Source organism: Artemia franciscana, chromosome 14 (genome assembly GCF_032884065.1).
Source record: "Artemia franciscana chromosome 14, ASM3288406v1, whole genome shotgun sequence".
NCBI classification, from domain to species: domain Eukaryota; kingdom Metazoa; phylum Arthropoda; class Branchiopoda; order Anostraca; family Artemiidae; genus Artemia; species Artemia franciscana.
Genome location: NC_088876.1, coordinates 38,987,826 through 39,004,335, shown reverse-complemented (window position 1 = coordinate 39,004,335; position 16,510 = coordinate 38,987,826). Strand labels below are relative to the sequence as shown.

Genomic DNA, 16,510 nt, shown 5'->3' with positions numbered 1-16,510 from the left:
ATTTTATATAAAAATTAAAGAAATCAGCTGAAGTTGACATAACAGGAAACTGTAGGAAGCTAAATTCTAGACAAGCTACTTTTTGCTGCCTTGGTAAATGGTTAGGTTAGGAGATAATAAAATTCTAGTTTAGTGACTTCTTGCTATCTCAGAAAGGGGTTAGGTTTGGAGAATGAAACTTTCACGGATAGGTCTACAGGCTAAAGTATGTCCTTAGAAGGTATTTAGAAGTACCTACCTCCACTCCCTCTCCCTCTAGAGGGTCCTGACCTTTGATGACCTTTAAAAATACGTGTGTTATAAAAGTGAAAATACATGTGCTATAAAAGTAAAATTTTATTCCACACATTCAGATTCAATTAAACAATGCAACAACAATAAAAGTCACTTTTGGCACAAAGTCACACGGGTATCACAATCACTTTTTAGAAGCTTTTTGAGTCAGTTTCTTCTCAACTAGACGGTGTGCCGGCTCTTCAGCGACAGAAGAGACTGGGGAACAATCTAAAGGGTCATAGGATGCAGTGAATAGCTTCTTTGATGACTTAGGAACCTGACCCAGGGGTTTCTTGGTTGGGGTTGGTGAAACTGGGAATTCACTTGTTTCGATAGTAGAATCGCCTTGAATTTCTTTCGTTTCTTCACTAGCTTCCACTTTAGAAACATCCTCTTCATTTTTTTTTCTTGGTCTTAAACGTCTTACTAGAAACGACAAAATCTAGAGTAGTTTAGGTTTAGCCTTCATTATTATCACTTATTTTTTCTTTTTTTATTTAACCTATTTCAATTACCAATGTTTAACTTTTTACATTCAGTTAGTTAGTAGGCTAGTAAATTTTCTTGAATTAAAACAAACCTCTTAAGCTTGTCACCGTCAATAATCTAACAAGGTCCTTACTAATCCTTAAAAAAAGAAACAATAGCTTCTAGACTCTCAATATCAGCCCTTCCCATTCTTTAAGTTCTAATCTTCTCATTTTAAAACAAAAAAAGGTTCATATTCACAACTTTGCAAACTCGCCTAAAAAACTGAGAATGTTAAGGCGGGACCAAAAACATTTTAAATGATCATGACCGTACAGATATGCACACAAGTTTCTTTTTTTCGGCCAATGACAAGAAACGAATTTATCCATGATTTGAACAAGACTACTACTACTACTACTACTAACAACTCTCTGCAGTTCCAAGCCGCCTGAGGCCAATACAGCTACGCAAGCTCCTGCTCCATCCAATCTATTCAAAGCCTCCTTCTTTACAGCCTCCCAGGAAGTTCCTATTTCCCTTGAATATTTCTTTATGACACCCTCCCACCCCAACTACGGACGACCTGCTTTCCGTCTAGTCCTAGACGGTTGGGCAAAAAGGACTATCTTCGGTAATCTGTCATCCTTCATCCGCAGAAAGTGCCCTAGCCATCTTAACTTTTCTCTCATTGTAGCCCTAGAAAGCGTGATTGAGCCATGCTTTTCATACAGTCTATTCTTTGAGGTACGGCCAGTCAGTATGCCAAAAACAATGCGTAGGAAATTTCTCTGGGAAAAATTTAACAAATGAAAGTGTTCATCTATTTTAAGTGCCCAGAAATTCGAGATAACTTAGAATTTCAAGAGTAAGGTTCAACACCGATGCCCTCCGTATGCGTCCAACCCTATTCTATATATAGGATGTACACTCTTTGTAGAGATGATATATTATATATAGGTATAAACAGGCCTGGATTTACCAATAGACACACTAGGCCTGGTCTAGGGGCGCAAAATACCAGGGGGTGCAACAAATCAACACTGAGTGATTTTTTCTTAGTAAAATCTGGACTGATGTTATTTATCGTCCAAGTGCCAGGTACACTCCGTCGTGCCACTGCCTATTCTCAGAAAAAATGATTTAAAACAGCATAGGAATTCCGTGGCCACTTTTCCGTGAATTCCGTGACCACAACTCCCTCTTTCATCATTTTTGGCTCATCCGTTTTGTTGTGTTCAGTGGTTCCACTATCTCAGAATTTTCGGGTATTTCCCCAAAAATCTCATAAAAACGGAGCGGCAAAAATGCTCGGGCCAAGTAGCGTTAAAGCTTAAAGAATATATAGATATATACAATATATAGAATAATACTTCTATATATCCAAATATTTCTGATGAATTTTTCTCTCCTCAAACCATGTAGAAATGTAACACTGGAAAAGTTCTTTTGTATTTTAATTGGTAATCAAAATACTTGAAGGGTTTTTTTTTCAAAATAGGTTAGAATGTGTTTTCTCGCTTGCATAGGCAGTTGTGAACACACGCTTTTCATATCAAGAATTGTCTTTGCTTTGTCTAATAGGTTCAATTTTTTTTATTTGTACAAACAACTTTTAACTAATAAGAGAGAGAGAAGAAAATGAAACCTGATTGGCGTTTTTCCAGTTTATCCGCTTTTTCTGCTTTCCTATACATTCTAACAGTATAATATAACACATTTTGACTTTCTGCACATACCCTTTCTATTTCTATTCAATGTTTCTGCTTTTCTAACAGCATAATATAACACATTTTGACTTACTGCACATACCCTTTCTATTGTGTTCTCAATTGAGAATATAAATGTCATAGAAGACCACCGCTGATTAAGTTCCCCTGTCAAATACAATTCAATATGGCTCTATTAAACTCCATGAAAAAGAGAGAAAATAAAAACCCCAAAAGGTAACCGATTTGGCAATCGTGTCAGTTTAACATATTTGCGGGCTTGAATTTCTTATCTTAGTTATACTCTTTAGCCTTGAGTGTTCTCGTTAGCACTGTTGCCAGCCGAGTATTATTCCCGTCAATATTACCATTTCTAGTTTAAATTCTTGTTTTTGACTATTTAGAAGTTAATATTTTTTCTTCGCGAACGAATATTTACAAATTGAAATCTACAATCAGCTATATACCAGAGATACCAGTTTTTTTTGCGGGGGAGCAACAAAACATTTAGGGGACCAAATGATAATAGTTTGTTTACGAATAATTTTGAGCAGCCTTGAATAAGAAGTGCCTAGAAACTAAAGGGTAATATCAGGATAGAGGAGGGGGGTGGGCCCGAAATCAGCTAGAAAGATAATTTGACGATTAGAAGTTGGACAAGTAAATAAAACTCTTAAGTTTGACAGCCACATAAAACTCTGGAGAGGCTGAAGTTTCGATTTGAAAATCGGATAACTAGAATGACATTAAAGAAATGTGACGCTTTAATTTTTAGAAAATAAGACGAAATTTCAAAGAACATTTATTTTGAAAAAAATTACATACAAAAAGGTAGGAACAATCACAAGTTTTCTAGTTTCAGGCTGTTTTTAAGGACCCGTTGAACAATTCTAAGCGTTTTAAGGGCGTATTCGAACAAATGATAAGCTGGCTTTTTCGCAGAAAAGGTTGAGTATTCTTGGCAAATTATTTTAAATTTCTAAAACATTGACAACGAATAAAGATAACTTGCTCGTCAAACTATCAAGTAGCATATTAAATGAACTAGTAAGTCCACAAGTCTTAAAAAAAACAATCCAAGAAAATGAGAAAATCGCTCAAGTTTAACAGCTAACCTTAAAAAACGCTCAAAAAGAGCGTTTAACTGGCGTGAAATACGGATTTTTTGAATAAACACGAGACCGTCTTTAGCCTGAAAACACATTTTTATACAGTACATCTGGGTAGCCAGGTTGGTAAGAAAATATTTATTCTGGAACAATTCGGAACGTTAGAAATATTTCCAAATAACGCATTACCTTATAAAAAAATACCGTATTAAGTGTAACAAAGTATTATTAAAAGAAAACACATTAAAAATGAAAATAAAATCTAAAATCAAAGACAAATTCTTCTTTTTCTTTTTTAAATGTATTTCAAATTCTTACTTTCTCAACGCTGAGGATTCCGTGCTGCATACAGGCAAAACTTTCGTTTCAACGTTCTGATTAAATTAAAAAAAAACTAGTTTTTTTTTAACTGAAAGTAAGCAGCAACATTAAAACTTAAAATGAACAGAAATTAATCCATATATGAAAGGGGCTGTTCCCTCCTCAACGCCCCGCTCTTTACGCTAAAGTTTGACTCTTTCTCTCAACTCTACTTTTTAAAACAGTAAAACGCTTTAGCGTAAAGAGCAAAGCGTTGAGGAGGGAACAGCTCTCCTCAACTCAACTCCTCCTCAAGATTAAATATGAAACTTATATATTTCAAATGCGATTCTTCTGATGTAACTATTGGTACCAAAATTCCGTTTTTTAAAGTTTCGGTTACTATTGAGCCGGGTCGCTCCTTACTACCGTTCGTTACCACAAACTCTTTGATTTGCCAGGTTTTTCACACGTTCTTTTTTCAAAGTTTTAATCTACAGCTTTATTATGATAAGCCAATCTTTATATCTTTTATCTTTATGTCTTTATATCTTTTTATATTCCTATCTTTATTTTTTAATCTTTATATCTTTTTATATTCCTACGTACATTAACAAGATAACTAACCAGTGGGAGGTATGAGTTCATCATCTGCTTCAATTGCTTTCCGGGTTGGTGTCTTAGTTCGTCTACCGCGTTTTCCTTCATCACCACGAGAGGGTTTGCTGCCACTCTTGGAGGAATCACGAGCAGGGCTGTAGAAGTGAAAGAATTTCAGATATTTTATCAAAATTCCAGACTTTATTGGAGGTTTAAATAATAAAGAAACGATAATAAAGTAAATCTGACACTGAAAACCTCCAAGCTGTAATAACTTAATTGAAAAAAGCTTCCAATTAAAAGTAAAGTACAATATCGGTTGGTATTACGATCTGTAGACTGAAGGTTTCAGATGTTACGAACGTGGAACATCATCTATCTGCTATTTTGATCAAAAGTGACAAATTTTAACGTTAACTGCATAAAACAAGTTAAAGATTTTTTTTCAATTCCTTCAAATGAAATGTTTTTAGACAAGAAAAATAAAAAAAAGATTTAGTCATAATTAATTGATCATATATGGAATACATGGGGCTAAAAACCAGAAGACACAGCTTGCATCCACGTTGTCAAAAAGATATATCTGCAATATGTTAAGAGGTACTAAGTTGAAACACTAAGAGAATATTTAGGGGGATCAGGTGGGATTGCTTCAAATTTTAACTTTAACTGCATATAACTAGATCAAATCATTAGAGCACCTAAACTGTTTTTTTTTTTCGGAATAGTGAATTAGAACCAAAACAAATTGTACACGCTTAAATAGTCGTTTTGAAGGGGTTTACTAGCTCTGATCCCCCTCCCCTCAAAGAGTGTGGGTAACTCATGAGTGGAAACTTGCACTAGTGTCGGCAGGAAAATCAACGCCATCTAGCTTTTGGCTTAGCTTGGCATTTCTTCAGTCGTTGTAATCATTTTCTGTCAGAAACTGAGATCAGACGCTAATTACTACACTAATTTTTACCAATTACACACAATAAATAATTATTCTCATTAATACACTAAAAAAAAGGAGGAAAAAGCTAATTGTCACCAAACGTTAGATCACGTTGATTTTTTTTTTGTTACCCATACTCTTTCATCCTCTACCCTCCTCAGACATGTAAACTACATATGAATATGTTACACATTTTTATACTTGAGCTTATCACTTAATTTTTGAATTTTCATCGGTTACGCACTTTTTATTTCAATGTTCATCGATTCCAAATTCATATAATGTCATAGAATTAATATTGTGATATACTATTATTATATTTAAAATTACTGTCAATTAATCTATGTTTTTAGTAGTCCTGCCCGGAGATTTAGCACGCATTCCTTTTTGAGATGGGAGAGGGGGGGGGGGGAGAATCAGTAAAACAAGGTGAAGTAAATGATCAATATAAGAACTGAGATTAAAAATTTTGGCGTCCATACGCGAAGGCCCCTTTACCCCTCGTGTACGACTGAATATTGCAAAAGTCTACCATCATTAGAGCTTGAGTTTTAAAGTCCATATAAATCGTTAGTTAAGGTTTTCACAAGACATTCTCACTAGAAGTTAAACCTTTGAAAAATAAAGTATTTAACCATTCACTAGGTGGTTCGAGAGAAGGGTGTAAAAAAGAAAGAAAAAAAGATGAGAGAAGACCTCTTCAATCCCAATGGGGTATATTCACGTTACCAATACCATAATCTAAAATAGTAAGAAAAGCTTTTTTGTGATTTTTTTGTTTTATTCTCCAAGTTTCAAGGCTTTTTCTGCCTCTAATCGTGGTTGCCTACCGAAAAACTTGTAATAAAACCTCAGCAAATCTGAGTGGTACATTAAAATTTGGTAAAATCTCCTCTAGTTCTGTCAAAAGTCCTAGAAACACACGCTGTTCCTTCACAGAACCATATGTAGATCATAGAAAAAAAAATAAGCCATAAAAGAAGAAAAAAAGTTTAAAAAAACTACAAATAATATATTAAAGAATAAGTTAGAAAGAAAGTACATGACGATAAAATGAAATCCATTTCAAAATTCGCCGGTTCACTTTACATGCAAAAATTATTCAAAAACACAAAATATACATTGGACAGAAAACCCACACTCAATTCTATTTCCAAAAATTTCCTAAACTTTCCAAAAAATTCCTCAGAAAAGACAAAAGGAAATTGGTTAGTCGGAGAATAAAGAAGAAAAAGATAAAGGTAAGATATAAAACCGCCTTTAGAATGAACCCTATTTTCTGAGCAATCTTATCCTCCTCTTCCTCCCCTACTAATAGATCAATTGTAAAATCAGTCCCTTTAAGACCTTCCTATGATGGATACAATTTTCTGTAAGAACTGAAGCAATTATGGAGAGAAATGCTGATGAATCCAAAGCGCAAAATTTTCAAAACTAGAAATAAAACTTGGCAATTTCGTCGTTTGAGAAACGCCTACACATTGTTTTGTGATTTACAGTATTGTAGTTTTACACTTATTTTGAATGCTCCACGTGTTTGAACGGTTTAAATATTCCAATCTTTGTTTACTTACTGGTAGTCCCACTTATGGGTAGTTCCACTTATTTTCAATTTTAAATTTTTTCATTGGTTCCGACTATTCATCAGTCAACGTTTATGCTCTTACAAGATACCAGAACCTTGTCAGTGAACTAGAAAAACATACCTTTTGCACTTAAAAAACAACAAAACAAACGAATTAAGAGCTATATATATATATATATATATATATATATATATATATATATATATATATATATATATATATAACTAATTACTGCTCTTTCGTAAAATTACCAAGTTCATTGTAACTTAAAATAGTTATGCATAAAATAATTTTATATGAATTACTAGGAGTTCGATCTTACGAAATCCCAAATTTACCTATTTTCGAAAAAAAAGAAGAAAAATCTTTTACGAAAGTGCCTAGAATAATCTAGTAAAAAAAAGAATAAGAACCTCGGTTTAGTAACTCTTATAGAGATGTCACTCGGCAGCATGGATATGCTCATAAAATTGTCGGTTTCTTCCTCGGTTTCTGTTACCTCTTGAAAATAGAGGAGTTCCTCAGGGGATAATGTGATCTTTTTGTCGATTTTGTAAACGAGACTCTTCAGCCGTGCAACGTCTGATTCACTAGTATCTGCTTTGTGCTTCGTTTCCTGAAGCTGTTCCTAGAGAAAATAAATTCATACAATCGAATAAGTACAAAAAATAACACGAAATGAAGTAAAACAAGACAGAAATGGTAAAGAATTGAAAACATTTCTTCATTAGTTGACTCTTTCAGCAGATTTTTTTTTTCTATTATACACTCAGTAGAATATTGTATTGTATTTAGACAGTCAGATTTTCTGTATCAATTATGAAAATGTAGGCAAGTTGAAAAGTAATTTTTTCCCTGTTACATGGAAAAACCGACATTTTTTAAGACCCTAAATGAATAGGGCAATGATAAAGACATTTTTCCATTAATAGAAATAAATATCTAATGACTGGCCAACACTTTCGTTTTTATTTTTAAATTCTGCATTTTTCTGGTTGCAAGGGTTTGTTTCCTACTCTTTAGTGCATTTGCAGACAAAATTTTTTTTTTTAACTTTAAAATTTCTTTTTGTTTTTCACTCCCTTTGTTTTTTATTCCTTTAGAAGGGAAAAATTAATATTTTCGTATTTTATACAAATGCTGGTCGTACAATTGATACTTTAACATATCTCGTTTGTAAAACTTCATACCAAGACCACACCAGCCTCTTCTTCGAACTAACAATAACACAACGACTTGTAACTTCCATGCCTATAATGTACGCATTTCTATGAAATGTACGTACTTAAAGCTCTATCTGAATTGGCACAGGGGCTTATATTAAGCGGCTTAAATTAAGATGTTATAATTTTCAAGATGTCCCCAAGCCTTGAGTTTTCAAAATGTAGAAAACCCATACAATATGATAGATATTTCTTTATCCCCCCCCCTTTGCAAAAAAGGAGTGGTCATCTCCTTGGTTGATTGTACGATACGGGTATGCTGTAAAGCACACCTCTCAGAAATTGAGTGCATAAAGGACATACTATTTTGTAACTGAATAAATAAAAAAAACAAGTTTTTCAACTGAAAGTAAGAAGCAACATTAAAACTTAAAACAAACACAAATTATTACGTATATGAAGGGGATTGACCCCTCCTCGACATCTCACTATTTACACTAAGATTTTTTAGTACCTTTAAAAAAGCTTCTTATTGTTCTGATTAAACGACCCTTGTGCATCAGGAGTCGTTCTTAAAGAATTGGGACAAAATTAAAACTTTAGCGCAAAGAGCGAGGTATTGACAAGAGGGCAAGACCCCTCATATACATATTAATTTCTGTTCGTTTTAAGTTAATGTTACTCCTTACTTTCAGTTCGAAAAACTTGTATTTTTTAAATTTAATTTTTGATCGTTTTTTAAATAATCCCAGGAAATCTGGCCCCCTCCACGGAGAAATTCCCCTCCCCACGAAAATATCCTCTAGACGATTTAATCCCGGTGAAAATTTACCCCGGACAATTACCCTTAACAACTCCAAGAGTTAAATTGAGATAAAAAAGACAAAGCAAGAGGTATAAAAAGAATCTTGTATTGGAATTCTGGCAAATTCCCTCAGTGTAAAATTCTCCCTCTGGAAACTCCCCCACCCTTGCAAAATTATCCCGTGAAAAAAACCCAAACTGGAAATTCCCCCCCCCCCAAAAAAATGTATACATACTTCCCAAAAGCAAATACTATGCGTAAGCAATGGACAAATTTTAAAACTTAAACACCTTTCCCCTGGTGTTATTGGGGGCCATGTCAAGTCCAGAGACAGGGTTTTATTGGAACTTTCAACTATGGTGAAGAAAATAGCGATCTCAAAATTTTGATCGATAAAAACACAAATTTTCTCAGGCTCGTAGCCCTTGATGTGTAACAATAAACTTAATGAAACTTATATACTTGTCATCAGAGTAATAAACCGATTCTTTTCATATATCTATTGGTATCAAAATTCCAATTTTTTAGAGTTTCGGTTACTAATGAACCACGTCCCTCCTTACTTACAATTTCTCACCACGAACTGTTTGATGGATATCCAATAAATTTACTGGAATCATTATATAGAAAAGGTTAAAAAAGCAGTAAAAGATACTAAACCAACACAATCTCTAATTGAAAGTATTGCAGTCAAAATTGGCAGTCAAAAATAAATATTTTACAATTTTCCCTATTTTTTTACAATTTTCCCTTTTCCCTATTTTCTAAAACTGGGAGACCCACCGAAAAAGATTCTTAAAAGCATTCAGTAGCTCAGATAAACTACAGAACATCTACAACTATGGGAAGGGCAAAAGCAGCCCCATGCAGGGGAGTGGTATTTACTGGATACCCTGTTCTTGCCATCGTCTCTATATTGGTAGAACCCACTTCAAGTTGTGAGAAAGGTTGTTAGAATACAATTCTTAAATCGAAAAATCGACAAGCCACGCTAAAGGCCCGAGAATTTGTATTCTGCCTCGGCCCAACAAATGTAGGACAACCTAAATCATTTTATTTTGTTTGAAAATACCTCCATGATTGCCTCTGTTAAAGGTCTATTAAAAGTTTTCAGAGCAGCCGAAGTAAAAAATATACACCAAAAATTAGCCCTCAATAGAGAGGAACTTTTGAGCCCAAATTATAATGAACTTATTAGTACAGATTTTTCACCTTTACATCATAATATTTGGCAACCTAATAAAATGTCAGATAATAGCAGACCTGGCAAGCAATTAACTTTTGAAAAGGCATCAAATAGAATGAATCCAAATTTAGTTTCTTTAATTGCCATTCAATATCATTAAGCAATAAGCACTATAAGTAAAACTAGCATTATTTTAAGTATGGAATTATAAATGTTTTAAGAGTGTTTTTAGAGCCAAACCCCCTACACCCTTGTCTGCCCAAATGCATCCAATCAAAATTTTAAGATAGCCATTTTGTCCAAAATAGTCCAAAGTTCAAATAGCTATGCTTTTTGAGTTGACTAGCCCCCCCCCCCCAGCCTGCGGTGCAAGGGCTTTAAGTTACGCAAGTTGATCATTATTAACAAATACAATTTTTTAATTGGAAAAGAGGGCATGTTTATAATGCTAGTTTTACTTATTCCATTTTAAGTATTACTTATATATTCCAAGCATCATTTGTATTACACACACACACACAAAAAGAGAAGATAACGAGGAAATTTGGGAAGAGAGTGAATACAACCAAAGCAGGTGTGTTGACTACGTCAGCAACAGCTGTCAGGGGCTAAAAACAATACAAATAAATAAAAGAAAACAGACTTGCTCCAAAAATCTTATCAATAAAATAAATTTTAAACTAAAATCATAAAATAAGTTTTGAAGAAGTCTCAGCTTCCTCACCTCATCTTGATTTCAGTCAAGACGGAAAAAGATAGTTCTTCATTCCTGCTACTTAATTTGATTAAGAACTGGAGCAATCTCCTTATTTCAATATTGGCTTTTTGTGCTTCTAATCTCGTATTCCTTTTGGAAACAAGTTCATATTCATTGGCTTATGATTTAAATTCATTTTTTATTAAATACTTTTTTAAATAATTAATGTTGTGCGAAAGGTTGAGCTTCTACTCGTAAAAATCTCTATTTTGGGATGTGTTATTATTGCATTTTTATTTTTATTTCAATTGCTTCACGGACAATTTGCTTGATGCCTAATTCGATTCTAATTAGATTCTAATTCTACTTCCTAATTAGAATTGTTTCGTCTAACAGCAGAGAATGGTTGGGGTTATCGACAACGTGGTTGTTTAAAGGGACAGACTGAATGCCATTTTACCAAAGATTGTCCTTTTCGGCCAACCATCTAGGAATAAACGAAAAGCCGGTCGAGCTTAATATGGTTGGGAGGATGTCGCAAGGAAAAATTTCAGGAAAATGGGAACTTCCTGGGAGGGTGTAATATACGGAGGCTTTGGATAGGTTGGGATGGAGGAGGGGTGTGCGTAGCTGTTTTGTCCTCATGCGGCATTATTCTGCGGTGATTTCTTAGCAGTAGCAGTAAAGCTGAATCAAACGATGTTGAACTATTAAGATGTTTTACCCTATGCCATCCGCGAATGTTTTATTACGTATGATAATTTCGACTCGTCTTAGGTTTCGACAATGCAATATAACCAACACTACGCCATTATGTCTTTAGTTCAATCAGAAATAAACTTACAAAAAAAAACTTTTTTTTATCGAAGTCACGCTAGAACTTGAAATAAGGTAAAAAAAAAACTCCTACCGTTCTTTGTCTTAAGGCCATAACAAATACAGACCAAATGAACTGAAAAAAATGAAGATACGCACAAGGCCGTATCCAGGGGGATTACCGGATTTGACCTCCCCCCCCCCCGAAACTTTGTTCAACTCTTAAAAAAGTAGCAAAAATGCATATAAACAAATTGTTGATACATTTAATTTTTTTGTACCCCCCCCCCAAATACCCCCGTCCCTTCCGAACAAAAATCCTTGATGCGCCCTTGGATAAGCATCTCAAAGTGAGAAAATGATTGTTACATTTACATATAAGGCTTAGGTAATAAACATTTTTCAGAAAGAAATACATTTAATGGGCCATAGGCCCACTTCAGTTCTCTAATCTAGCAGACTGAGTGCCCTTCAATAATACAGACTAAGCTTCTATGCATCACTAAGTACTTATCAATTAAATTATCGCATTAAATATTACTTGATCAAATTAATTATTTTAAATTAATCAATTCGATTTAATTTAATCAAAATTAATTAGAAGCAGGGAGAAACAAAAAACAACACAAACTAATGAATTAATTAATTGGCTCAATAAGACAGACTAAGCACCCTTCTAGTTAAAAATAGAGCAACATGCCTACTTTGCAACAAAAAACAGTTGGTGGTGGAATTGCGGGGGAGGGGGTGCCAAAGGTTGACTTTGACGAATCCCAATCGTATATCAACATGCAAAACTTCATTTCAATGTTAAAGCGTTTTAAAAGCTGAAGGTATTAATCAGAAAATACTATTTTTTTTAAATTCAGTTTAGGTTCCTCTAGCTTGACTACCCACTTAGGGTAGCTAGATAAAGATCAGTTAAGTGTTACAATTACAAAATCTTAGGGTTTTGTAGCTAGATAAAGATCAGACTACCCACTTAGACTACCCACTTAGGGTTTTGTAGCTAGATAAAGATCAGTTAAGTGTTACAATTACAAAATCTTAGGGTTTTGTAGCTAGATAAAGATCAGACTACCCACTTAGGGTTTTGTAGCTAGATAAAGATCAGTTAAGTGTTACAATTACAAAATCTTATTGAAATCCCCCAGAGATTTTTCTCCTTAAAATTGGAAAATGGCAGCCAAAACTGCGCATTCGTTCACTTTTCTCTCCCCAACCCCTCTCACAAGAAAATTCTCTGATCTACCCTTCTACTCCGAGGACCTGACTGGTGGGTAGTATACAGAGAGAAGAGAATTTTCCACTTACCTTATTAGTGTCAATAATTATATTCAGTCTTCTTATATCTTCTCTTAGTATCGTATCCTTTTCACCACATCTGATGATTTCAGATTTGAGAGAATGGATTTCATTTCCCGATTTTGCTAAAATTTCCTCTTTTTCTGCTAAAATTTCATTTTTTTCACTTTCTAATTTTGATACTTTCTCTCGAAGTGAAGTTAAGTCATCAATCTGCTTCACAATTTCATGTTCTTTGTCTGTCAAATTGACAAGTTTCTTTTCTAAAGTGTCAATCAAGCGGCTTTTGTCTTCAACGTCTTTCTTGAGGCATTCTGAAGCAATTTCCATGTCACTAATTTTTGTTTGGAGATCTCCATTATAAGACTTGAGACATGAAGTCTCTTCTTCATTTTTTGCAATAGTCTCTTCCTTTTCTTTTAAAATTCGACTACATTCCATATTCAGCTTAGCAGCTTCCTCTTTTAAAGACGACACCTCAAGTAAGGCTTCTTTGAGACGACACTCATCCTTCAAAATTTGCTCTTCCTTCTCTTTTAGAACATTGTCATTCTCTGTCTTCAGCTGAGTAATTTCCTCTTTCAATACTGAAACTTCGCTTAGAGCTTGCCTCAGCTGCGACACATCTTCCAAAAGTAGTGTATTTTCTGTTTTGAATCGAGTAGCATCCTCTTTTAGCGATGTAATTTCAGCGAGAGTGATGTTTAGTTGAAGCTCAATATTAGCGAGTCGTTCATTCTCCTTTGATAATATATCCTTTTCAGTTTGCAATCTAGCAATTTCTTCTTTCAACAGTGACATGTCAGATAAAGCAGCTGCAAGTTGAGCTTTAACTATGCGAGACTCATCATTCAAAATCTGCTCTTCCTTCTCCCTCAGAATATTGTCATTCTCTGTCTTCAGCTGAGTAATTTCCTCTTTCAACGCTGAAACATCACTTAAAGCTTGCTTCAGCTGTGACACATCTTCCAAAAGTAGGGCATTTTCCATTTTTAATCGAGTAGCATCCTCCTTTAGCGATGTAACTTCAGTGAGGGTTGTGTTAAGCTGATGCTCAATATTAGAAAGTCGTTCATTCTCCCTCGATAATGTATCCTTTTCAGTTTGCAATCTAGTAATATCTTCTTTCAAAAGTGAAACATCGGATAAGGCAGATGCAAGTTGAGCATCAACTATATCATAATCAGTTTTTAAAGAGACAATGCCGTCAGCAAGTTGCTTCTTTTCACCTAAAATTCGTTCAAGATCCGCATCTGTCTTCTCCATTTCTGCTAACCTCCTGAGAAGAGAATCCCGTTCTTCACTAATTACCAAAAGCTGATTCTTGAGATCGGCACACTCGATGTTGAGTTTTCCCATCTGACGGATAAGATTTTCTGACTCAATGGGATTGGTAGAAGAACCTGAAGGTTTCTTCGGAGTCTTAGTTTTGGCAATCTCTGGGGCTTGTTGAAAGTGTTGAAGCTCCTCATTTAATTGAATTATTTCAAGAGATTGGAGTTCAAAGTTCTTCTTCAGATCTTCCCTGGCTTCTCTCAGCTCTTCTATTAGCTTGTCTTTGTCCTGCAGGTGTTGCTTCATTGCAGAAATTTGTTCCTGAAATAGTAGGAAAAAATTAAAGACATCGGAAAGAGGAGCTTCATAGGAAGAAGAGGAACTTCAGAAGAAGAAGAAGAGGAGGAGGAACACGTTGCCTATGGCTCTCATTACCTAACGGGTGACAATCCTCAAAATAATAATCTAGAAATCTAATAACAGAAAAGAATAAAATCTAGAACCGTCTCCCTCAAAAAAAGGGTTTAAATTTCATTCAATCCATCAGTTTATTTAAAGGAAACATAGAAAAATTACAAACCTTTAAACCCCCAAAAAGGCTCTTTGGCCTGTGAGAGTGGGAGACTAAGTATTAAACTAAACGACATCACTAAAATCAAACAGAAGGACCAGAAGAAAAAAGAAATTGGGAACAATCTCTGCAAGGTTCTCTGTTTCTATTTTTTTTTTTTTTTTTTTTGTCAAAACAGAAGTGATAAAGGAATAGAAAGGACAGACAAAAACTAAAAAACTTAAGGGAACGAATAGAGAAGGGTTTTCATCATAAGAAAATTGACAGAAGAAGAAAAAAATGGGAAAAATCCCCGCAAGGTTCGCAAGAATGAGAACTTCCTCCGAATATCTTGTCACAACTCTATTCACAAACGCATAAAATAGATAGACAAGACTAGGAACGAAAACGAGTGAATAGAGAAATGTATCTATGAAAGAAACTGACAGAAAAAAAAAGGCGGGAACAGTCACCACAGGCTCTCCTCTGCTTCAATTTTTTGTCACTAAAGAAGTATGGAAAGGAAGAATAGAGAAGAACAGAAAGGAAAGGGAAGACGAAAACTAAAAACTAAACGAAACGACTAGAGAAGGGAATGAAAAGAAAATTGACAGACAAAAAAAAATGGGAACAGTCCCGCAAGATTTGCAAGAGTGAGACCTTCCTTCGAATATTTTGTCTCACTTAAAAAGGACAAAAATGGAACGAAAACGAATGAATACAGAAACGTATTTATGAAAGAAACTGACAGAGGAAAAAAAATTGGGAAAAATCACCACAGGCTTCTCTGCTTCAATTTTTTTTTGTCAACAAAAAAGTACGGAAAGAAAGAATAGAGAAGAACAGAAAGGAAAGGAAAGACGAAACTAAAAGCTAAATGAAAGGAAAAGAGAAGGGAACGAAAAGAGAACTGACAGAAAAAAAAAATGAGGACAGTCCCGCAAGATTTGTAAGAGTGAGAGCTTCTTTAGAATATTTTGTCGCAACTCTACTAACAAAATAATAAGATACATAGACAAAAGCTAGGAACGAGTGCAAATGAATAGAAAAAATGTATTTATGAAACAACCAAAAGAAACGAATAGAGAAAGGTTTTATCAAAAGAAAATTACAGAAAAAAAGGGAACAGTCCCCGCAAGGTTCACAAGAGTGAGAGCTTCCTTCGAATATTTTGTCACAACTCTACTCACAAAATAATAAAATACATAGACAAAAACTAGGAACGAAAACGAATGAACAGAGAAATGTATTTATAAAAGAAACTGAGAGAGAAAAAAAAATGGCAACAGTCGCCAAAAGCTTCTCTCCTTTGATTTGTTTTTTTGTCGCAATGGAAGTATAGAAAGAAAGAAAAAGAAACATAATATAGAAGAACAGGAAGGAAAAATGACAACCAAATGGAACGAACAGAAGGTTTTTATAAAAAGAAAATTGACAGAAAAAAAGGGAACAGTCCCCACGAGGTTAGCTGGAATGACAGCTTTCTTTAAATATTTTGCCACAACCCTAGAAATAAAGGAATAAGATAGACGGATGAAGATTACAAACTAAACCAAAAGAAGCGAAAAATACATTTATGACAAAAAACTGACAAAGAAAAAAAAAGAAAGAGAACAGTCTCCGCAAGGCTCTCTAGTTTGACAATTTGCTTCGAGTTTTCATCACAACTGAAGTGATAAAGTAATACAATAGAAAGACAAGAATTAGGAACTAAAAGGAATGAATAAA

The 16,510-nt window shown here is 34.4% G+C and overlaps 1 protein-coding gene across 1 annotated transcript in view; it reads right to left on the bottom strand.

Annotated features, from left to right (window-relative positions):
* Window positions 1–321: 321 nt before the first annotated feature.
* LOC136035799 (kinesin-like protein KIF20B) overlaps window positions 322–16,510 on the bottom strand; it is an 82,785-nt gene continuing 66,596 nt past the window's right edge. The window contains exons 12-15 of the mRNA XM_065717770.1: window positions 12,967–14,553; window positions 7,399–7,613; window positions 4,490–4,617; window positions 322–702 (exon numbers count right to left, since the gene is read on the bottom strand). Coding sequence (XP_065573842.1) covers window positions 419–702; window positions 4,490–4,617; window positions 7,399–7,613; window positions 12,967–14,553 — 2,214 coding nt within the window. The 3' untranslated portion in view covers window positions 322–418. The remainder of the gene's footprint in view (window positions 703–4,489; window positions 4,618–7,398; window positions 7,614–12,966; window positions 14,554–16,510) is intronic.